The 24488-nt window shown below is 42.8% G+C and overlaps 1 protein-coding gene across 1 annotated transcript in view; it reads right to left on the bottom strand.

Moving 5' to 3' along the window:
* Nucleotides 1–23800, bottom strand: part of FBXO10 (F-box protein 10) — a 151131-nt gene extending 127331 nt beyond the window's left edge. The window contains exons 1-4 of the mRNA XM_040361489.1: nt 23627–23800; nt 11208–11274; nt 4680–5270; nt 644–1492 (exon numbers count right to left, since the gene is read on the bottom strand). Of these exons, the coding sequence (XP_040217423.1) occupies nt 644–1492; nt 4680–5264 (1434 nt within the window). The 5' untranslated portion in view covers nt 5265–5270; nt 11208–11274; nt 23627–23800. The remainder of the gene's footprint in view (nt 1–643; nt 1493–4679; nt 5271–11207; nt 11275–23626) is intronic.
* Nucleotides 23801–24488: the final 688 nt, after the last annotated feature.

Raw genomic sequence — 24488 nt, 5'->3', positions numbered from 1 at the left:
TATCTGGTCTTGGATGCAGAAAAATTAAGAGGCATAAGAAAAATATAAAAAAAAAAAAACAGACACCTAACCCTAACATTTTAAAGGTCCACCTAAAAAAAAAAAAAAAAAAAATTAAAAGCCAGCAGCTACAAATACTGCAGCTGCCGACTTTAAATAAATGGACACTTACCTGTCCAGGGCGCCCGCAATGTCGGCAGCCGAAGCCGATCAATCGCTCAGCTCTCGGCTGCCCCCGCCACCATCCTCAGTGAGGGAATCAGGAAGAGAAGCATTGTGGCTTCACTGCCTGGGTTCCCTACTGCGCATGCGCAAAATGCATCCTCAATGGTCCACGCTGTCTCCTAGGAACAGTGTGTTTCCCAGAAGACAGCGGGGGGACGGGACGAGGGCGAGCGTGACTCCATTCCCGTAAGTGGGTGCAAATACCTGGATTATACAGGTATCTGCAACCTCTCCCCCCTGAAAGGTGCCAAATGTGACACCAGAGGGGGGGGGGGGGGTTCCGAAAAGCGGAGGTTCACTTTTTGAGTGGACCTCCACTTTAAATAGCTGCACATGTCAAGCATTCCATGTTAGTGGTACTGTACATGCAAATCATTCTCTGGGATAAATGAATATTTTTAGAGTTCAGATGACTTACCTTGCTGTTTTGTATACACCGTACTGCATAGGTTAAGTCCCTGAAAATACATCCTTCCAGTCTAGCTTGCCCTTGAGAGCAGATGAAGACTCCCCCTTTACCATCTCTAAAAAGGCACTTCCGTACAAGGCATCCTTGAATTGTGCTGACAAAATTTTGAAGTTCTTTGTCTCTCTGCAGCTCTTGTTGCAGACTTTTTAAAGCCATGTCACTCTGCAAAGTCAGAAGCCCATTGCTTGGTGGTCTACAAAGTATAGATTTGGACAACATGTCACTTAGTCCATGTGAACGATAAGACAATTTATACACCGATGGGTTATCATCTTCATTCTCACTGACTGTGCTAACTTCACTATCACTGTAGTCCGTATCCAAAGTCATAGCTTCTCCTTCTTTGCCCATGTAAAAGTTTCCATTCAACTCCTTTTCTTTTTCATCTAGTACTTGTGATTTTGAGTGAGGAAGTAAGTGACTCTGGTCTTCTTTCACAATGATTTCACATGTCCTTAAATTTCCACCAGGTGACCCATTAGCCATGTAGTCCATATTGTCTGCACTTCCAAGTGACGCATCTGATGAACTGTACAGCATGGTCCTTGACTTTGCAAAGGCTGAGAGGTGTTTGCAGGCCCAGTTTTTATCAGATGTGGGTGACCCCTCCACAGTAACAGAGGCATTTTCACTGTTGACAAATTCACAGTTTTCCAACACACTAAGAGCCACATTGTGAAAATGGATGCTGGACTGATTAAAAGTGCAATATTTAATCTGGCACGTTCCTGGAGCATGGATCTGCAGCTGACCATTTTCAAAATTGCAATTGTCAAACTGTACATAGCCTATAGATGTCTAGAAAAAAAAACATAAAAAAATTAATTCTGTAGTATCCTTTATTTGCTTCTTATAACCAAAATCTTTGTTTTAAGCTGGCCATACACCATACATTTTTCTTATTGCATTTTCTTTAGATTTATGTACTGCAAGGGCCTGCCTGATTGCATACAAATTGAAAGTGTTTAGGTTTGACCTCATATTATATGGTTTTGAAAAATCTAAAGGAAAGTTGTGCAAGAAAATTGTGTATGTATGGCCAGCTTTAGAGATAGTAAGGAAAGATTCGTTTAAACCCCTCATAGTTCATTCTTTGTGGTCTGTGTCCCATTGAGACAACATGCCTTGATTACCTGTCCTGCAAACACAACAGGATGGAAGACGAAATCTGTAGGGAGAAATTTGTGATTTTAATGAATATACAGTAAAACCTTGGTTTGAGAGTAACTTGGTTTGAGAGCGTTTTGCAAGACAAGCAAAATGTTTTAATAAATTTTGCCTTGATATACAAGCGATGTCTTGATATAAGAGTAGTGTCATGTCACAACTGAGTATAAAAAAAAAAGAGAGGAACCTCTAAGGCCGGGTACACACGAACAAACATGTATGGTGAAAGCGGTCCGTCGGACCGTTTTCACCATACATGTCTGCCAGAGGGCTTCTGTACGATGGTTGTACACACCATCGTACAGAAGTCCGCGCGTAAACAATACGCGGGGCGTGTCCGCGGTGTCGCCGCGTCGATGACGCGGTGTCGCCGCGACAATGACGCAGCGACGTGGGCGGCCCGCCTTTAAAATGCTTCCACGCATGCGTCGAAGTCATTCGACGCATGCGAGGGACGGCGGGCGCCTGGACATGTACGGTAGGTCTGTACTGACGACCGTACATGTCCGAGCGGGCAGGATTCCAGTGGACGGTTTTAAAACACGTCCAGGAATATTTGTCTGCTGGGAAAAGGCCCGGCGGGCAAATGTTTGCTGGAATTCGGCCCGCTCGCGCCCACACACGACCGAACATGTCTGCTGAAACTGGCCCGCGGACCAGTTTCAGCAGACATGTTTGGTCGTGAGTATGGGGCCTTAGTGTAGCAATATGGTTACATTTAATGAAGGTACAACATTTAGCAACATATTGCTACACTTAGAGGTGCCTCGCTTCTCTTTTATACCCTGTAAAAAAATGCTTTGATATACAAGTGCTTTGGATTACAAGCATGTTTCTGGAACGAATTATGCTCGCAAACCAAGGTTTTACTGTATTACATAAAGATTACCTTCCCACTTTAATCCTGTAAAAAACACATTTCCTGACCTTGGGTGGCTACATTTTCTCATCCACTATATCCATAGAAGAAGCCATGGTTGCCAGCCAGGTTGAAATTTAGTCATGTCTGTTTTTAACCACTTCCCACCCATAGGATGTCATATGACATCCTGGACTTTGAGTGGATCTACCTGGATAATGCCTGCAGCTACAGGCACCATCCCTGTATTTTTTTTTTAAGCCAGCGATGCTCTGTAATGTAATAGAAATCCTAGTGGCTAATTACCTGCTGGATTGCTTTTACAAGCAGGAGGGCGGGAGGGGGTGCCCCACCACCACTCTCTGGTGCTTTCCCAGAGTCTCCCATCTGATCGGGAAGCCCGAGCTATTGCTGACTTACCATAGAGCTGAACAGGGACCGGAACATCCCCAATCATCTCTTCTCTATGGTATTAGAAACTGGTAGCAAGGAGTATTTTGTCACTTCCAGTTTCACTGGAAGAAAACAAAGCCATTTTCGGCTTGGGAAAGGATCTAATCACACCAATCTTGGTGTGATCAGATGCTCTTAAGGGCAGATGAGAGATCCGAGGGCTAATAGACCCCAGATCTCTCAGTAAAGGGTACCTGCCACTGCTTATTGATATCACAAGGAATGTTTACATTCCTTGTGATTGCAATAACGGTGATCAGGAAAAAATTAAAAATAAAGAGACATAACATAACATAAAATTATGATATGGTTATAGCATTAAAATGACACTTCTGTTTAAATAAACGGGGAGAAAAAGGTTCCCTTGGAGAGAAGACAGTAAATACTCCCGCTGGTCGTGCCACCAAACACAACTATTATGAAGAGATACAGCCCTAAAACACTTCAGAATCTGACGCTTCCATGTGTGTCCATTTCCTGGTCCTCTGCTTCACTTAAAGGGGTTGTAAAGTTTATTTTTTTATTTTCTAAACAGGTTCCTTTAAGCTAGTGCATTGTTGGTTCTCTTATCTTTTCCTTCTATTTCCCTGTACACACGACCGGTTTTCCCGTCAGAAAAAGTCAGATGAGAGCTTTTGGCTGTGTGTATGTTCCGTCCGACTTTTTCTAACAGGAAAACTGCTGATCTCTTTTTTCCCCGATCAGGAAAAAATCCTAGCGGGAAAACCGTTCGTCTGTATACAACTTCAACGCTAAGCATTGAACTTAATTTTCTTGGCTCGTTGTACGTCACTGCGTACTTGGCAGTCAAAAGTTCATTAAACTTTTGTGGGACCATGTGTATGCAAGACAGGCTTGAGAGGAATTCCGTCAGAAAAAACATTGTTTTTTTTTCCGTGCGTCCCGTGTACATGGGGCCTAAATGGTTTTTTTTCTTTGTCTGAATTTCTCACTTCCTGTTTCTCCTCAGTAAGCTTGCCCCCATCATCCGAGCCATTCTGGCTGGGGGTTAGTCAGCCAGAACAGCTTACTGAGGAGGAACAGGAAGTGAGAAATTCAGACAAAGAAAAAAAACATTTAGAAGGGAAATCAAAGGAAAAAGTTAGTGAACCAATAATGCACTAGCTTAAAGGAATCTATTCAGAAAATAAAAAACAAACCTTAACAACCCCTTTAATGATTCAATCCTCCAGCCCCTACACCATTATTGTCCCCTTTATTGAAGTAGGGACCGGTGAGAGGAACCATTAAGTTCAGAAAACAAAATCAACACTGCCAGAAGAGTTGCATTTGGTAAGGCAATTTCTCTTCATTTGAATTCAATCGTTTCCGGTAGCGTGGACATTGGGAGAGGTGAGTATAGCCTATCTTCTTTCCATAAGTTCTATATTACACTGTTAGCTTAAAAATAACAGGTACACAATATCTACCAAAGTAGATTTAATTAGAGACAAATAATATAAATATCATGCTAGCACTATTTGGGATAAGTAAAAGAAATCTCACCTTAAACATTACAGGTGTGAACCAAGCAGGCATAAACACCAAGTTGCAAAGGCGAGATGTTGGACACTGCTGGTCAATGCAAACAAGTAATGCCACATCACCAAGTTTTCCTTGGCCCATAATCTCAACGGGGACTTTTAGAATGATCTCATTCTGTTCTTCATAGACACCAGGCTGGAGCATAATGCGATCATAAATGTTAGCTGAAGCTAGTGCGGTCCTAAGGTTCTCATACTCGCAGCCATACCCAACATAAAGGACTTTACGATCCTTCTTTCGTCTAAATAAATACAAACAATTGGAGGACTCAAGGTCCTGAGCATTTTTAGTCCAGGTTTTGGAAGCTATATAATGCTGCTTGAAAGCCTCTCTCCATGACTTTGGTTCTACTTCCGGCTTAATAGGCCAGTTGGGGTGTCTACATTCCACACATCCTAGACAAAGCTGTCGCCATCTTGTGTTATCCAGGCTTATAATAAGATCATACCACGATCGGCAGACTAAGCCACAACGCCCAAGGTCACGCAAAGGCAAGTAGGCCAAAATCAAACGCCACAGTTCAAGTGGTAGACCACCAATCTCCATAATATCCTAGAAATAAATAACACATAAAAAATTAGGCTGAAGGCAACTTTAAAAAAAAAAAAAACAATAAATAAAAGTCAAAGAAGGATGAAAAAAAAAAAAGATAAAATGTAAAAGCTATATTGTACTTTAAATAGTTTCACATTTTAAATTATGAAGGTCAAAAGGAAACAATTGTTTATTAGCAATCTCTATTTAACTTTTATGACAAATTATACGTTTCTTTGAACTGATATTTCACGTCCTGTTTTTAATTTCTTGCATAAAATCAAAAATTTCAGAATCGGTGCTTCTATTACACTTTGTTCATAGACGATACTGGGCTTTCTAATAAAATGTTAGCAATAGTTGCTTATATGTGGACAGTATTTTGCTAAATTATACACTATACATAGTTATAGGAACCAGAGTTGACAGATAAAATTCTCAGGCATAGTGCTTCGTAAACATTACTTAACACTGCTCCTCAGAACTAGGAGCGTGCACTTACTTATGCTTCTAGTTCTGAGACTGCACTGTCACTGACAGTGACACTGGTGGTCTTTTTAGACTAGTGATTTGGACCCAATTAGCACAGTTCTTATCATGTGATCACCATGACAGTCAATCATGGTGTTTACATAAGGTGTGCTTACAAGCAAACCTGCAGGCTTCAGACATCACTGGTAACTGACATTTCTCAATTTTATTTAGAAGTGAAATATGTCAATATACATCCTGCAGGCTTCACTGCTATGTTTTTATCATGGTGCCTTGACTTTATTAAAACCACAGAGTTGATTTGCTAGATGCAAATAAACGTGGTTCAATTTCATGTTGCAAAGAACACCCAATCACGTACAAGTAAAATGAAAAAACATCATTTTTGCTTTGATGATAAAAGTTGGCAGAGCTTGATCTCATTCACTAAGCGCTGGGGATAATTCCTTTCGAATGCCGTGTACACACGATCGGATTTTCCGTTGGAAAAACCTTGGATGGTTTTTCCGACAGAATTCCGCTCAAGCTTGGCTTGCATACACACGGTCACACAAATGTTCTCTAAACTTTTGTCCGTCAAGAACGCGGTGACGTACAACACTACGACGAGCCGAGAAAATTAAGTTCAATGCTTCCAAGCATGCGTCAGAATTTTGCACGTCGGAATTGCTACAGACGATCGGATTTTCCAATTGGAATTCTTTTCCGTCTGGAAAATTAAAGAACCAGCGCTCAATCTTTTGTTGGCGGAAATTCCGACAGAAAAAGTCAGATGGAGCAAATACACGATCGTAAATTTCGGTTCAAAAGCTCACATCGGAATTTTGCTGTCGGAATTACCGATCATGTGTACAGGTTTATTTGCCTTTAGTAAATCAACACCTATGTGACCAGACCAATCCTTTTTAGCAGAAATCTTCTCATAATATTATATGAGCATTTAATGTACTTTGCGTGCGTTATTTATTTGTAAAAGCATCACTTGTGTAGACATGTAAAAGTCTTGAGACTGCTGCTGGGCACACCATCTTAACCACTTCCGAACCACCGCAGGACTATATACGTCGGCACTTTGAAGAGGGATACCTCTGTTATGTTTGCAGCTAGTTGCCATAACCCAGGTATCCTCGTCTTCAGCCGGCTGTCCGGTCTCCGATAATGGTGGTCTCTGTGGCAGATTCTCTGCGAGATCACTGCTATTGGCGGGGGAAGAGGGTCCTCTCTGTGGCTGGGTATGGAGATGAGTGAAGGTAAGATGGCCCCCAACTGTCTCCATACCATAGCAGGGCAGAAGCGACATCAAAACATCACTTCTGCCCATAGCTCTTAAAAGGGCCATTTTTTTTTCCTGCATTTCAGGCTTGGTTCACACTATTGCGAATTGGATGCGGGATTCTCCGCATTCAATTTGCAATAGCAGGAGATTGTGAATGGCTCTCTATGGAACCGGTTCATATATCTCCGATGCGGCTCTGGTACAAATTTGTACAGGAGCCGTGTGCATCTTTTGGTGGGTGTCAGATCCGAATTCAGCCCAAATTACAGGATGAAATTAGACCTGAAACAGTGAACCAGGACGCACAGGCCCCCACAGGGAGCCGCATTGGTATTAGGTGTGAACCTTAGTCCAAATATGAGATCTGAGGTCTTTGTGACCCCAGATCTCATATTTAAGAGGACCTGACATGCTTTTTTCTATTACAGGAATAAAAGTGACATATTTTTTTTTAAAAAACAGTGTTAAAAATAAAAGGGTAAAATAAATAACAATGAAAAAAAAAAAAGAAGGTAAACACGCCCCATCCCAGCGAGCTCGCCTGAAGAAGCGAATGCATACATGAACAGCGCCCGCATATGAAAATGGTGTTCAAACCACACATGTGAGGGATCGCCGCGATCGTTAGAGCGAGAGCAATACATCTAACCCTAGATCTCCTCTGTAACTTAAAACATGCAACCTGTAGAATTTTTTAAACTTCGCCTATGGAGATTTTTAAGGGTAAAAGTTTATCGCCATTCCACGAGTGGGTGCAATTTTGAAGCGTGACAAGTTGGGTATCAATTTACTCGGCGCAACATTATCTTTCACAATATAAAAAAAAATTTGCTAACTTTACTGTTGTCTTATTTTTTAATTAAAAAAAGTGTCTTTTTTCCCCCCAAAATGTGCTACATTTTTAAAAGCATTTAAAGGCCTTTACAGGTAACCACTTTAGATTTACAAAGGAGGTCTACTGCTAAAATTACTGCCCTTGATCTGACTTTCACGGTGATACCTCACATGCATGGTGCAAATGCTGTTTACATACGACACGAGACTGATGCTTGCGTTTGCCTTTGCACGCAAGCACTGGATGATAGGGGGTGCTTTTTTTTTTTATTATTATTATTATTATTTATTTTGCTTTTTTTTTTTTTTTTACACTGTTTCTTTCATTTTAGCGTCGCACGACCACGCAATTGTCAGTTAAAGCGAATCGCAAAAAATGGCTCGGTCATTGGGCAGCTAGTTCTTTCGGGGCTGAAGTGGTTAACTGTGGTGGTGAAATCACCTCCTAAAAGCGCTGGAGTGATTTACGCATCGTGAGAGCAAACGTTGTTGCTGTCAAGATAAATAAATCAGTGCTGCAGCTGAATGGCGTACCTACAAAGAAAATAGTGGATTAACAATAAAATCCAGTAAACAGTAAGGTATAAAAGAATTACATACCTGTAAAGCAAACATGATAAAACATAGTAACAATAAAACATTGCAGTTAAGCATAAAATACAGTAAAACAGAGCAGAATAGAGAAAGAGAATAGACAAAGAAGAAAATTGAAACCATTTTTGGCTTTTTTATTTTATATATTTATTTATTTATTTTTACGCTTTTTTTGTAACTGTAAAGGTTCCAGGTTCGGGTCTCTAAAAATGCGATGGCATCTTTGGAGTGTGCCCTAGGACTGTGTAGCACTAATACTCCACTAGTGTGTGGTAGCGTTGGAAACATTCACTGATGCAGAGACCAGGTTTGTCAGGTCAGGAGGGACATCAAAAGAGGGTGTCATGCCTGTATCTGCATGTGTGCCTACATGTACTGGTGTTAGTTTAGTTGGTGCAACTCACTTTTAGATGTCCTCTCTCTGAAACCGAAAAGGATTCCACGAGGGGAGACAACATCACTTCCTCTGCCTGAGTTTACACTTACCGACAGAGAACAGTCTCTCATTTTGCCAGAACTGATCAACAGAATCTTTGGCCTGGGCCTCGTTTCTGAAGTGAATCCGATGGCCGCGGATGCGGGCGCCCCCTAGGTGACCAACGTATACCTACGGCGATTTGCCCAGGAGAGCCGACTTGCCGCAGTATAACAACGCCAGATGATCTGCTACTGGTTAAGGAGGTGATGTGGAGAGGGGCTTGGCCAGCGCAGAGAGCAATTAGACACTCCCAGAAAGAGAAGAGAGCTATAATGCGTAGAGGAGGAAAGGGACTGTACTAAGGAATTAAAGTGTTTGTTAACCCCAAAAAAAAAAAAACAGATCCTGTTTAGCATTTTATACAGCACAGTACTTGTGCTGTGTCATTTGGACCATTGTAACACCTAAAAATACCTGTCTGATCCTGCCAGGCTATACTCCCCTCTGTAAACTGACCACGGTGTATCATGGCTGCTGAGCCCCGACACCTAGTTGACGTGCCTCTGTCATCCGCAGCCCCGCTCTGTCTCCTCTCTGCTCCTGTGTCCTCTTCCCCCTCCCTGTCTGTCTGCTCATTTCAGTAAATACTCCCATCTGTAATATTACAATAAGTGCATGCATTATATAATAATTTTGCTTATCTATACCGCTAACACATCGGCTCCCGACAACCATGTGAGTCCTCGGCTGTCTCTCTCCTCTCCTGCCCGGCTGAGGTCAGAGGCAGTGCTCGGTCCCGCCCACTGGACCCGTCAGCCAGGCAGAGGAGAGGAGGCACAGAGGCACCTTAGCGCTAGGAGCCAATGTGTTATCGGTACAGATAAGCATATTCATTATATAACACAGGCACAGGGTTACTTATTGTAATATTAGAGGGGATAGGAGCATTTTATAGAAGTGGCTTAACCACTTTAATTCTTTCAACTCTTCCTGAAATACATAACATTTTTAATCAATTTCAAAAGGTACATTGCATATGAATCAAAAATAAGGGTTGGTGAAAAGACTGTTTTAGACTTGCATGAAAAGGAGCTGCTGATGTAATTGATATTTTTGGGTTGGGTATTTCATGACACTATTTTGTATGCACTAAAGGGAAACTAATATTTAGTATTCTACATTAAAGTATAACAAAAGGCAAAACTTTTTTTTTATATTTTGGAGTGGAGATGGATTAGTGCACCTGTCAGTTTGTATTGCTGTCTGTGACCCCGTTAAGGAGATTCACTCTCTCATGTTTACCAATAACCATTATCATTGAAATTGAAAGTGAAAGAAAATCCATAAGTTTCGGGTTGTCCCCAGAAAAGTAATAGAGGGGAAAACTTCCAATAGGGACACTAGTTCTGGTGACCAGGGGGTCCCCAAGAGATTTCCTTAATTTGCACGGATTTCCTCTCAGATCCTGTTTGGTTATGGAACAGGAAATGAAGGTAAAGCTCCCCAATGAACAAGGATGGAAAAAATAAACCTTACTGGGGTTATAACCTTCCCTTACTCTAGAACTATGAGCCCTGTGTTTTCAAAGCATAGTGGTACCTAGTATAGATCCCCTTTACCATTATCTTTTGCCCAGGGGAACCTTTTCCTCCCCTATTCTGCTCTTCTTTTTCCTCTTCCTATTCTGTAATCTCAACTCTCGCTTTGCCATCTGCCCCCCCCCTTTCCTTTTTGTTCTTACAAGTTTGGTACAAGTTTAATTTTTCCCAAATTTTTTGTCCACACCCCAGCCCCTGAGCAACCACCCTGTGTTGACCCCCGGCTTTGGCCAGAAGGTTATTGTTGTTCAACAGTTCATTCCACAAAACAATGTAAATGTGACATTTCTTGTTGCATTATGTTATGCTTACTGCTTATATCCCCTGTGCGGGATTATTACAGCTATATTTTTTTTTCTTAAATTTCAATATCAAATATTCTACCAGAACAAAGCACAGCCATTGTGTATTTACAACTTGGCAAAAAGCAGAGTCTGAACAGGCAGATATGGCTGCCTCCCAGCAATTATATAATTTCTATTATTACTAATTACCATAATCAACAATCTTTTTTTTTTTTTTTAAACACAGAAAGATATTTCATTGCACTAAGCAGATTACATTGAAAAAAAGTACTATTTACTGTATTAACGTATTGGTAAAGTGCATGACATGACAGAAAAAGAAAAACCAAAACAAGGAAGGGTTAAAAATCTGATTTGAAAATGTGTTATTTTATAAACTGTCCAAAACAGTTAACTACATGACAATAAATAAAACGTAAGTCTTAGAAATAGATTCACCTTTATTAGACTCTTCTGATTTTATGTTTGACTTTCATCTTCATTTTTATATCTTCAGTGTCAGCATCTGGCCAAAATAAATAAATAGATAAGCAAACAAATAAAACAGAAACCTTAATTTGATTGGTGGTCTATATTGGCTATGCAGAAATCCATCCATTTATTAGGCTGGGTTCACACTTGTCCGACATACGTTCCGACATTGGGAGCTCATATAAGTGAAGTGAACTCCTGCGCTGTCTAAAGTGAGGGGGCAAGTGAAAAATAGGGATACTGCTGCAAATAAAAAGGTCTACCTCGATAGACAAAAGTGATAAATGTAACAAGTGAAATATTTGCGCTGTAAAGTGTTATACAAAATAATGTGTGTATACATATATAACCACATACATATATATGTACAAAAGTGGGTGGAAAAGGTCCAAAGGGGTGACACTAATATACCAGTGAACAAATATGTTGGATGGTCCTTAAAGCGGTGGTTCACCCTCCTTAACATCAGTCTAGCATTACATTCGGCATCGTAGCGCGAGCTACAGTATGCCGGTCTTACATTTTTTATCCCCGTACTCACTGTGCTATTGCACATTGAAGATTCCGACTCCCGCGGGGAATGGGCGTGCCTATGGAGAGGGAGGATGATTGACGGCCGGCTCTGGCACGTCACGCTCCCCGAAGACAGCCGGAGTAGGTCTCGGCTCTTCACGGCGCCTGCGCACAGGCTATGCGCAGGCGCCGTGAAGAGCCAAGCCTATTTCGGCTATTTCCGGAGAAGCGTGTTGTGCCAGGGCCGGCCGTCAATCACCTTCTCTCACCATAGGAACGCCCATTCCCCGGAATCTTCAATGTACAATAGCACAGTAAGTACGGGGATAAAAAATGTAAGACCGGCATACTGTAGCTCGCGCTACGATGCCGAATGTAATGCTAGAATAAAAAAAATATATATATATTTTTTTTTTAATAGGGTGAACCCCCGCTTTAATCAAGGACACAGTACTAGGAAAGTCCAGGTACAAAACAATCCGGCCGTGTAAAAGTACAGTTCATCAATGCTTGATCCAATCAATAGCGATGTAGGTTAAGAAAAATATTAAAAAACACAGCAATAAAAATGAAAATAAAAATGTAAAAGTAAAAATAAGGATGGAAGTGATTCAGAAGAAGGAGGCCTTGTATCCGAAATTTGAGTGAAAGACAGAAGGTGAGCCGTAACCAAGATCCCATATATGCACCTCTAGTGATCCCAGCAGCTCACCTCGGATCTGGCAAGCTGGACTTAGTCAGCCTGGTCCTGATGGATATGGTCCGGGGTTGGATATCACATTCGGGTCTCCATAAAGTATATTACATGAAAAAACAGAAGGGGTAAAAGCCAAATGGTGTAATATCGTCACAGAGGGGGGTAATGTCTATGATCTAAACCAGTGGAGATGCACTCACATGTGGATGTAAAACTGGGGCTCGTATCCACGAGCGCCAAGCTCGTCAGTCCCTCCTTCCTCTCCCTTGCTAATTCTCCAAGGTTACAGGCTAGGAGTCCCGTGTCCCCAAATGGTTCGCGGATCAAATCTTGGTGTATATGAGGGTCTCGATGGTGCATGTGGGGTAAAACAGAAGGACAAGCCTAATCGTGTGATATCGTGAACATCAACAAACCCCAGGAATGCCCAGATGGTGATGCACTCACATAAACAATGTGAAAGAAAAGACCTTCCTCCACGAGTGCGGACTCGCAATGGATCTGTGCCTCCACCTCTTCCCCTCTGTCTATGGCTCAGGCTGGATGCTCAGATGTCACAGTCATACATAAGGGGAAGTGAATAAACAACCATAGCGTAGCCCGGTCAGACGTGAAATATTTATTAAAAACAGGTAAAAAACTCACATTAAAAATCGAAATTCCTGCATCAATCTGACGAGTGGCGAACTCGTATGTCCATTCGTCGGATGCTAGAGTGTGTCAAGCCCTCCAATCCCGACGCGTATCGTCACAGCACGTGACTTCATCAGGGGATGATGTAGGGGACACACTAACAGATATTTATAGTCTGTAAAATTGGGCGCCCGGCGGCCATTTTGTCGAAGCCCGTGTATCGCAATGGGGACAGAGCTTATTGTAGCCCACCTGCGCCATGTTGTTGGTTACATTCAGCGCTGTCCGCTCAAAGAGGGCCCGACAAGTGCATCCGCAGTATTGTCAGTCCCAACAATGCAGACAGGCAGGTGGTGTGCCAAAGGCACATAGAACCTAATACCAAAATGGAGTATACAGAACGGGGAAGAAACTAGGAAACACGGAAAAAGAGGGGAGGGGTGTTTCCGTGTTTCCTAGTTTCTTCCCCGTTCTGTATACTCCATTTTGGTATTAGGTTCTATGTGCCTTTGGCACACCACCTGCCTGTCTGCATTGTTGGGACTGACAATACTGCGGATGCACTTGTCGGGCCCTCTTTGAGCGGACAGCGCTGAATGTAACCAACAACATGGCGCAGGTGGGCTACAATAAGCTCTGTCCCCATTGCGATACACGGGCTTCGACAAAATGGCCGCCGGGCGCCCAATTTTACAGACTATAAATATCTGTTAGTGTGTCCCCTACATCATCCCCTGATGAAGTCACGTGCTGTGACGATACGCGTCGGGATTGGAGGGCTTGACACACTCTAGCATCCGACGAATGGACATACGAGTTCGCCACTCGTCAGATTGATGCAGGAATTTCGATTTTTAATGTGAGTTTTTTACCTGTTTTTAATAAATATTTCACGTCTGACCGGGCTACGCTATGGTTGTTTATTCACTTCCCCTTATGTATGACTGTGACATCTGAGCATCCAGCCTGAGCCATAGACAGAGGGGAAGAGGTGGAGGCACAGATCCATTGCGAGTCCGCACTCGTGGAGGAAGGTCTTTTCTTTCACATTGTTTATGTGAGTGCATCACCATCTGGGCATTCCTGGGGTTTGTTGATGTTCACGATATCACACGATTAGGCTTGTCCTTCTGTTTTACCCCACATGCACCATCGAGACCCTCATATACACCAAGATTTGATCCGCGAACCATTTGGGGACACGGGACTCCTAGCCTGTAACCTTGGAGAATTAGCAAGGGAGAGGAAGGAGGGACTGACGAGCTTGGCGCTCGTGGATACGAGCCCCAGTTTTACATCCACATGTGAGTGCATCTCCACTGGTTTAGATCATAGACATTACCCCCCTCTGTGACGATATTACACCATTTGGCTTTTACCCCTTCTGTTTTTTCATGTAATATACTTTATGGAGACCCGAATGTGATATCCAACCCCGGACCATATCCATCAGGACCAGGCTGACTAAGTCCAGCTTGCCAGATCCGAGGTGAGCTGCTGGGATCACTAGAGGTGCATATATGGGATCTTGGTTACGGCTCACCTTCTGTCTTTCACTCAAATTTCGGATACAAGGCCTCCTTCTTCTGAATCACTTCCATCCTTATTTTTACTTTTACATTTTTATTTTCATTTTTATTGCTGTGTTTAATATTTTTCTTAACCTACTTCGCTATTGATTGGATCAAGCATTGATGAACTGTACTTTTACACGGCCGGATTGTTTTGTACCTGGACTTTCCTAGTACTGTGTCCTTGATTAAGGACCATCCAACATATTTGTTCACTGGTATATTAGTGTCACCCCTTTGGACCTTTTCCACCCACTTTTGTACATATATATGTATGTGGTTATATATGTATACACACATTATTTTGTATAACACTTTACAGCGCAAATATTTCACTTGTTACATTGGGAGCTCATGTCGCATGACGTGTGAAAAGCAATGTTTCCCTATGGGAGCCGTCTTAACTGATCCGACACATGTCGGTCCGACTTTGCAAACGTTTCCTGTACTACTTTGATCCTACTTCACTCCATTGAACATAATCAAAGTCGGAACGCAGTCTTGCACGCTCCGACTTTGGGAGCTCATGTCGCATGACGTGTGAAAAGCAATGTTTCCCTATGAGAGCCATCTTAACTGATCCGACACATGTCGGTCCTACTTTGCAAACGCTCCCTGTACTACTTTGGTCCGACTTTGATCCTACTTCACTCCATTGAATATCATTGAAGTAGGATCAAAGACGGAACGCAGTTTTGCACGCTCCGACTTTGGCATGCGACTTGTATTCACTGATCTTGAGGGGGAACTCCACGCCAAATTTTAAGCAAAAAAACGGAATGGGTTCCCCTCCAAGAGCATACCAGGCCCATGGGTCTGGTGTGGATTTAAAGGGGAACCCCCTACGCCAAAAAAACGGCGTGGGGGTCCCCCCAAAATCCATACCAGACCCGTATCCGAGCAGCAGCCCGGCCGGTCAGGAAAGGGGGTGGGGATGGGTGAGCGCCCCTCCCCTCCTTAACCACGCCAGGCCGCATGCCCTCAACATGGGGAGCTTAAGAAGAAAGCGGCCCCCACCCGGCGGAAGAGAACCAGATGGCGGTAAAGACTGGGCACCCCCCCCCCCAGAAGAAGCAAACCCCCCCTCGTAAAAGAGCTAAAGAAGAGAGGGGGGGCCCCGGAGCTGACTAATAAAATATTTTAAAAACCTGTGTAGCGTGTTTATTTTTTTTAACACTTTACTTCCAGGTGAATGGGTAGGGGTACGATGTACCCCATACTGATTCACCTAGGGTGGGGGGCCGGTATCTCGGGACCCCCTTGTTAAAGGGGGCTCCCAGATTCCGATAAGCCCCCCGCCCGCAGACCCCGACAACCAACGGCCAGGGTTGTCGGGAAGAGGCCCTGTCCTCATCAACATGGGGGCAGGGTGCTGTGGGGTGGGGGGGCCGCAGTGCGCCCCCCTGCCCCATAGCACCTACCTTCCCATGTTGAGGGCATGCGGCGTGGCACGGTTAAGGAGGGGGGTGGTCGCTCACCCGTCCCCACCCCCTTTCCTGACCAGCCGGGCTGCTGCTCGGATACGGGTCTGGTATGGATTTTGGGGGGAACCCCACGCCGTTTTTTCGACGTAGGGGGTTCCCCTTTAAATCTGCACCAGACCCATGGGCCTGGTATGCTCTTGGAGGGAAACCCATGCCGGTTTTTTGCTTAAAATTTGGCGTGGAGTTCCCCCTCAAGATTCATATCAAACAGTGCCTGATATTGGCAGGAATCCAAGTCGGATCCCCACTCATTGAAAGTCAGACTTCAAGTCTAGGGCAAAGTTGGATCAAAGTAGTATCCTGTTCATGAAAGTAGGATGGATGTAGGACCAATGTAGGATAAATGTAGGACCAATGTAGGATCAGTGTAGAAGCAATGTCGCAGAGCAAAGTAGGATGAAAGTCGTGTAGTAGAGTGTGAACCCAGCCTCATAAATGGGAGCGTGCAAAATCTGGTTCAGCTGTGAATGGTAGCCTATCAGCTTCCAACTTCAGCTTTTTCAATTAAGCTTTGACAAAAAAGCCTGGAAGCTGATTGGTTTCCATGCACAGCTGCACCAGATTTTGCACTCTTCAGTTTTAGTAAATCAACCGCTTGTTGCTTCTGCTAAACAAAACATACCTGTAAGCAAGCAGCTGGTTTTAGTAACCTATAACTTTTGCGTTATCTATAGTACCTACACTTTCTAATGTATAGCATTACTGTATATAGAACAAAAGTCTGCATGTAAATGGCAGTCAGGAAAGCTGGTGGCAAATATAGTCTTTCTTTTATGTAAAATAAACATGTTTCATAGCCTTTTTCTTTTAATTTGAAAAAAATACATCTACAGTGTATAACATTTATAAATCAAAAGTTGTAAATTCGAACTGCCTATATTTTAAAAGAGAAAACAATTAAGCTTACTTTTTTGGCTTAATGTGCTTGCCATGTTTTACTCTGGTAGATAAACATTAGGATTACTCCAGATGAGGAAATCCATCTTGCACATTAATATTCCAAAATGTTGCTAAAAAAAGTACAGCCAAAGCTCATGTGCAGTGTACAGAGTGCAGGGTTCAAGAGTGTGCTACATTCAGAGTGCAAGGTTCAACAGTGTGCTACGTACAGAGTGCAGGGTTCAAGAGTGTCCTACGTACAGAGTGCAGGGTTCAAGAGTGTGCTACGTACAGAGTGCAGGGTTCAAGAGTGTGCTACGTACAGAGTGCAGGGTTCAACAGTGTGCTACGTACAGAGTGCAGGGTTCAACAGTGTGCTACGTACAGAGTGCAGGGTTCAACAGTGTGCTACGTACAGAGTGCAGGGTTCAACAGTGTGCTACGTACAGAGTGCAGCGTTCAAGAGTGTGCTACGTACAGAGTGCAGGATTCAAGAGTGTGCTACGTACAGAGTGCAGGGTTCAAGAGTTTGCTACGTACAGAGTGCAGGGTTCAAGAGTGTGCTACGTACAGAGTGCAGGGTTCAAGAGTGTGCTACGTACAGAGTGCAGGGTTCAAGAGTGTGCTACGTACAGAGTGCAGGGTTCAAGAGTGTGCTTAGTACAGAGTGCAGGGTTCAAGAGTGTGCTACGTACAGAGTGCAGGGTTCAAGAGTGTGCTACGTACAGAGTGCAAAGTTCAACAGTGTGCTACGTACAGAGTGCAAAGTTCAACAGTGTGCTACGTACAGAGTGCAAGGTTCAACAGTGTGCTACGTACAGAGTTGAGGACTATGCTACGTACAGAGTGTAGGGTTCAGCAGTGTGCTTCGTACAGAGTGCAAGGTTCGGCAGAGTGCAGGTTGCAGCAGTGTGCTACGTACAGAGTGCAGCAGTGTGCTACGTACAGAGTGCAGCAGTGTGCTACGTACAGAGTGCTACGTACAGAGTGCAGGGTGCAGCAGTGTGCTACGTACAGAGTGCAGGTTTCAGAAGTGTGCAGTGTAAAGAGTGCAGGATCAGAATTGTGTACAGAGTGCAGGGATCAGGAGTGTGCACTGTAAAGGGTGCAGGGTTCAGGCCTGTGCTATGTACAGAGTGTATGGATCAGGAGTGTGCTACGTACAGAGATCAGGAGTGTGCTACATACAGAGAGCAGGGTTCAGAAGTGTGCTATGTACAGAGTTCAGGAGTATACTATGTACAGAGTACACGGTTCAGGAGTGTGCAGTGTACAGAGTGCAGGGTGTGCTATGTTCAGAGTGATGGGTTCAGGAGTGCGCCCAGTTTCCGAGTATGCTATGTACAGAGTGCAGGGTTCAGGAGAGTGCAGTGTACAGAGTACAGGGTTCAAGAGTGTGCATCGTGACTTTGCAAGGCAACTTCAACACGACTTAGGGCAACTTACAACGCGACTTAAAGTTGTCTCAAGGACAGGCGACTTTGGCTCTGGCCAATCACAGAATAATCAGCTCTGTGGGAGGGGTTTGCCTGGGTAAACTATTTTCTCTTCCTGTAAAGTTGCTTCAGTTAAGACAGAGATCCGACTTGGAGGCAACTTCCATTGAAATCAATGGGTACAAGTTGCCTAGAAGTCAGATCGAAGTAGTACAGGAACCTTTTCTGAAGTCGGAGTGACTTCAGTAGTGTACATTAAGATGGCTCCCATTCACTTCAATGGAATTTCCCAAGTCGCGGTAGTGTGAACCCACAGGAAGGAGGAGTAGACAGCACTGGCAGGGCAATCCAGAATAGGAGGTAAGAAAAGCAGGTTGGTACAATAGGTAAGTTTGAAGAGCGACAGCGCACACAACAGCAAACTCCCAGTCTAATCTGTAAGATCCTCTTTCAGGTACTCAGTGTGACCTTACACATTACAACAGAAACAAGTAAAAGGGTTGAGCCAGAGACTCTGTAGTCCATATAACGATTCTAATGGTTGGTTACAAAAAGTGAGAAGCAAACCAGCTGATGCGTTTCGGCATTTTACGACTAAGGCTCCTTTCACACCTGCGGACCGTATGACTTTTTCATCCATTCGTTGCTGATAAAAAGGGACATACATTGGTCCCTATGAAATCGCTGATGTCAGCAGATGACACCCGATCTCATCCGCCTCCGCAATGATCCGATTCTACAGACGGAAGAAAACCCTATTTTTCCTTCCGTCTGCGGATCGGATCGGATGAACACAGACAGACGGTCAGTGTTCATCCGATCCCCCCATAGGGGTGTGATATATAGCGCAAGGAAAGAGATGTTCCCGTATGAAAAATGCAAAGGTATAATTCAAAAGGAAAGTTACATCTATTAGGTAGCAAATCCCTACAGACATTACATGCCTCTATTAAAAGTAATTGTAAACAAGGCACATTAGGTCTCTTGAGATCCAGCACATTGTGATAACAGTTCTAAATTAACCACGTCGCATCTGGGGAATTGGTTTTCGTTTTTCACTCACACACACACATTATAAAATTAATGTTTTTTTTGCTGGAAAATTACATAGAACCCCCAAACATTATGTATTTTCTGAAAGCAGAAGCCCTGCAGAATAATATAGTAGTAATTGCAATTTTTTATGTTGCATGATTTTTGCACAGCTGTTTATGAAGAAGAAATACACTTAAATGAATTTTAGTGCACACAAACAGAAATACCAAATGTATGGTAAAATATAACAGATGGAGTTGTGTCGAGTAAATAGATACCAAACATGTCAAGACTCAAAATTAGATCTGCCTGTGAAATGGTAAAATTTTGGGTGATGCTTTAAAAGCCTTTACAGGTGGATAGTTTAACCACGTCACCTCCGGAAGGGTTTACTGACCAGGCCATTTTTTGCAATACAGAACTGCTTTACTTTAACTGACAATTACGCTGTCGTGCGACACTGTACCCAAATAAAATGTATGTCCTATCTTTCCCACAAATAGAGCTTTTTTTTGGTAGCAATTGAGCACCTCTGCGCTTTTTTTTTTTGTGCTATAAACAAAGAACGACTGAAAATCAAAAAAATAAAAATTATATTTAAAATGATATAAGTGTAAAAAAAAAATCTAATTTCTTCATCAGTTTAGGCCAATATGTATTCTGCTACATGTTTTTGGTAAAAAAAAAAAAAAAACACACTTGGTTTGCGCAAAAGTTAAAGCTTTTGCAAACTATGGTATATTTTTATTTTTACTAGTTATGTGATGGACAAATCAGAGACCTGACACTTTTTTGGGGACCGGTGATTAGAGTTGCCACCTCATCCCTTTAAAACAGAAACACATATGAATTACACAGGTTCTGTGGCTAATTAAGGTGGTAATTAGACTCATTTGGTGCCTTACCTGCATTAAATTAGCCTCAGAACCTGTGTAATTCATATGTGTTCTGTTTTAAAGGGATGAGGTGGCAACCCTACCGGTGATACTAATACAGTGATCAGTGCCAAAAATATGCACTGTCACTGTACTAACGACACTGGCAGGGAAGGGGTTAACGCCAGGGGCGATCAAAGGGTTAACTGTGTGCCTAGCTAATGTTTCAGTGTAGTGGGGGAGGTGCTTTTACTACTGGAAGACATGGATCAGTGTTTTTGCTTTACAGAAACATAGAATCCATGTCTTCTGTACAGACAGAATGACAATTTGCCTTATTTACATAGGCAGACTGACAGAATGCCAGTCTGCCTGACGATCAGTGGGTCGTGGTGGACATTGGGCCTGCGAGACCCGCTGATAAGCCCCTGCTGTGTAAAATCACAGCGATAGCAAAATGCCGGTGGCGCGCACTTGCGGCCAAAAACAAGAAGTGCAGTATTGCATATATATATATATATATACACACACACGTGATTCTGCATAGCGCGGCCGCCCTGTAGCATTAAATCTGCTATGGAGGTGGTTGGGAAGAGGTTAAAGTTAAACAAGGATGGCTGTAGTGTTAATGCTTTCAATCTGATGTTTGCAGTAATACTTCACATATGGTGCAATCACTGTTTACATACATGTGTGGGACCTAAGCACGCATTTGTTTTTATTCGCAGAAGAGACAAGGGGTGCTTTTACTTTTTTTAATTACATTTATTTTATTAAAATGATTTTTTACTTTTTATTTAATTTTACTGCTATTGCAAGTGGGCTGTAGAGCTGCTTGGATCACATTTACTGAAAGGCTGGCTGGTGCAGTTTTAACCCTGAAAATGCTGGTCAACCACGTGCAACGTACTGCTGTGCACTTTGTGACTCTTTAATAAAGTTAGAAAAAAAAGTAAATAGTGTGATGTGTTTTAACAACACATTGCACTGCCTCTACACAACATACACTTGTAAGTGCAGTCACTGTAGATCTGAGGGGAAGATCTGAAATGAGGGGAAGCTCTGCTGATTTTATCATCCAATCATGTGCAAGCTAAAATGCTGTTTTTAATTTTCCTTGCATGTCCCCCTCAGATCTACAGTGACTGCACTTCCAAGTGCACTTGTAGTGCAAAGTGGATTCGCCTTTGGTAAATAAACCCTAGTAAGTTGGAGGTGTAACCTGGCCTCCAAATTCTCCAGATCTCAATCTGATCATGCATTCATGGACTGCTCTGGAAAAACAAGTTTGATCCATGGATGCTTCACCTCACAACTTACAGGACTTAAAGTGGGGGTTCACCCCAAAAAAAATTTTTAACATTACATTCAGCCGAGTTGTCCGAATGACAATTGGCTGTTTTTTTTTTTTTCCGTACATACGGTATTTTCACCGCCGCATCCGGGTATGTCTTCTGCGGGACTGGGCATTCCTAATTGATTGACAGGCTTCCGACCGTCGCATACTGCGCGCCACGAGTTGCCGAAAGAAGCCGAACTGCGAGTCGGCTCTATACCGGGCCTGCGCACTGACGTTCGGCTTCTTTCAGCAACTCGTGACACGCAGTAGGCGACTGTCGGAAGCCTGTCAATCAATTAGGAATGCCCAGTCCCGCAGAAGACATACCCGGAAGCGGCGGTGAAAATACTGTATGTACGGGGATAAAAAAAATTTAAAAAGCCGATTGTCATTCGGACAACTCGGCTGAATGTAATGTTAAAAATGTTTTTTTTGGGTAAACCTCCACTTTAAAGGGGTTGTAAAGTCAGAAGGTTATTTATCTTAATGCATTAAGATAAAAAGCCTTCTGTGTGCAGCAGCCCCCCCTTATATTTACGCGGAGGTCCCACTCTGTATGGCTTTGTCCACGAGTGTCTCAGCCGTCCGAGATTCTCCCTCCTGATTGGCTGAGACATAGCAGTGGCGCCATTGGCTGTCAAAGTCAGCTAGCCAATCAGGAGAAGGGGAAGCAGGGCTTTTTGTCTGAATGGACAAAGTGAACTGTGACTTGGCTCCAGTGCCCCCATAGCAAGCTGCTTGATGTGGGGGCACTGAACAGGAGGGAGGGGCCATGGTCACAGAAGAGGGACCTGAAAAAAGGAGGATCTGCGCTGCTCTGTGCAAATCCATTGCAACAAAGCAGGCAAGTATAAAAAATAAAAAAACTATAAAAATAACAAACAAGATTTTACAGTCACTTTAAAATGATCTGCTACTGATGGCTTGGTACCAGATACCACTGCATTCCTGGATTTCATGCCTTGGCAGTTTACAGTGGGTGGTCAGAATGTTAAGGCTGATCGCTGTATATCAGATACTATTTTGAATATGCACAAGCCGCATCTACAGAGGTCATTATATTATTAGATCAATACACTACCTATGCCTGATGTCTGTGTGTTTATATATATATATATATATATATATATATATATATATATATATATATATATATATATATATATATATATATATATATATATATATATATATATATACACACACACACACACACATTTTTGATCAGGCATGATAGATACAGGAGGTCATTATATATAAAAAAAAAATTTAGATCAATGTGCGTGTGTGTATTTAAATATAAACATTGGATACTCTTTTGATTAGGCATGATAGATACAGAGGTCATTCTATTATTTTTAGATCAATATCCTGCCCACCTATGCCGTGTGTGTGTGTGTGTGTGTGTGTGTGTGTGTGTGTGTGTGTGTGTGTGTGTGTGTGTGTATATATATATATATATATATATATATATATACATATAAAACATTTTTAAATAAAACATTGTGATAGATAACTGTGACCTATCTCTAGGTAGATCCGTCCAAGGTAGTATATGGATGTAAACTATGCCCCCATCCCCTGGATATCTATGACGTACACTGTAGTATGTGCAGTGTAGTATACAACACACTATAACAGATTAGAAGGAGGCTGAGCTGTGTTATCATAATGTAAGGTAGTGATGTGGATGAAGATGATGATGTTACAGGCAGAGGTGAAGTGTGAGAGCATGCACAAGTCATGTGTACCCCCAGGAGGATGCTATAGTTCCCCCCCCACCATATCCTCACAATGTCACATACACACAGAGCAGATTGTAGCATGCCAACCTTCCCATGGAGAGGATGTAGTGTACATGTGGAGCAGTACATATGAAGTAATGAGGGGGACAAGGACCCAGAAAGTTCCAGTAGAAGAGTACCTGGATGCACACACAGAGTGCTGAGCTGGCTCCCAGGCAATGCTGCTCCTTGTGCTGCCTGTACAACTGCTCTCAGGCTCAGCTGCTGCGGCTGCTAAACCATAGAGTACAGGAGGAGAAATGAGGAGAGGAGCCCCCTCCTGTTCTTTCCACTGAATCCAGCAGTCAAGCACCATAGAGACTTGACGGAGCCAAGGAAAGAGTCGTAAAGATGAAAGAAGCGAGCTGTATGCTGTTCCAGGAACTCCATCCTGTGGCAGACACATGGAAATGATGTGCTCACATGCAGCAAGCTCTAATAAATCGAAATATTAAAATCGATTAAATGTTTTTTTCTGTGTATCATAAGTATTATTTTTAATAAAAAAACTGTTTTAATTTTTTTTTCTGTGTATCATAAATATTATTTTTCATTAAAGAAAAATGCTTTTCAATTATTTTTCTGTGTATCATAAATCATTTTCATATGTTTTTAAATAAAAAAAATCTTTTCACAATTTTGTATCCTTTGTTGCATCCCAGAGCAGTTGATCTCCTGCAGTGTCTTTGCAGCCACATCCTGGCTCCATACACACTATCAGTTTTCCTGCAGGTCTTTCTCTTCAGGTTTACCAAAACCATGTAGTGCAAGGGCCTGCCTGATTGCATACAAATTGAAACTCTTAGGCCCCTTTCACACGTGCGGACCGTAAGTCCGCTTTTTTATCCATCCGTTTACGGATGAAAAAGGGACATACATTGGTCCCTATGAGATTGCGGGTGTCAGCGGATGAACATCCGCTGACACCCAATCTTACCCGCCTCCGCAATGATCCAATTCTGCAGAGGGAAGAAAACCCTATTTTTCCTTCCGTCTGCGTAT

This window comes from Rana temporaria, chromosome 1 (genome assembly GCF_905171775.1).
Source record: "Rana temporaria chromosome 1, aRanTem1.1, whole genome shotgun sequence".
NCBI classification, from domain to species: Eukaryota; Metazoa; Chordata; class Amphibia; order Anura; family Ranidae; genus Rana; species Rana temporaria.
The sequence above is the reverse complement of the archived record's forward strand: the minus strand, read 5'-3'. Positions and strand labels throughout refer to the sequence as shown.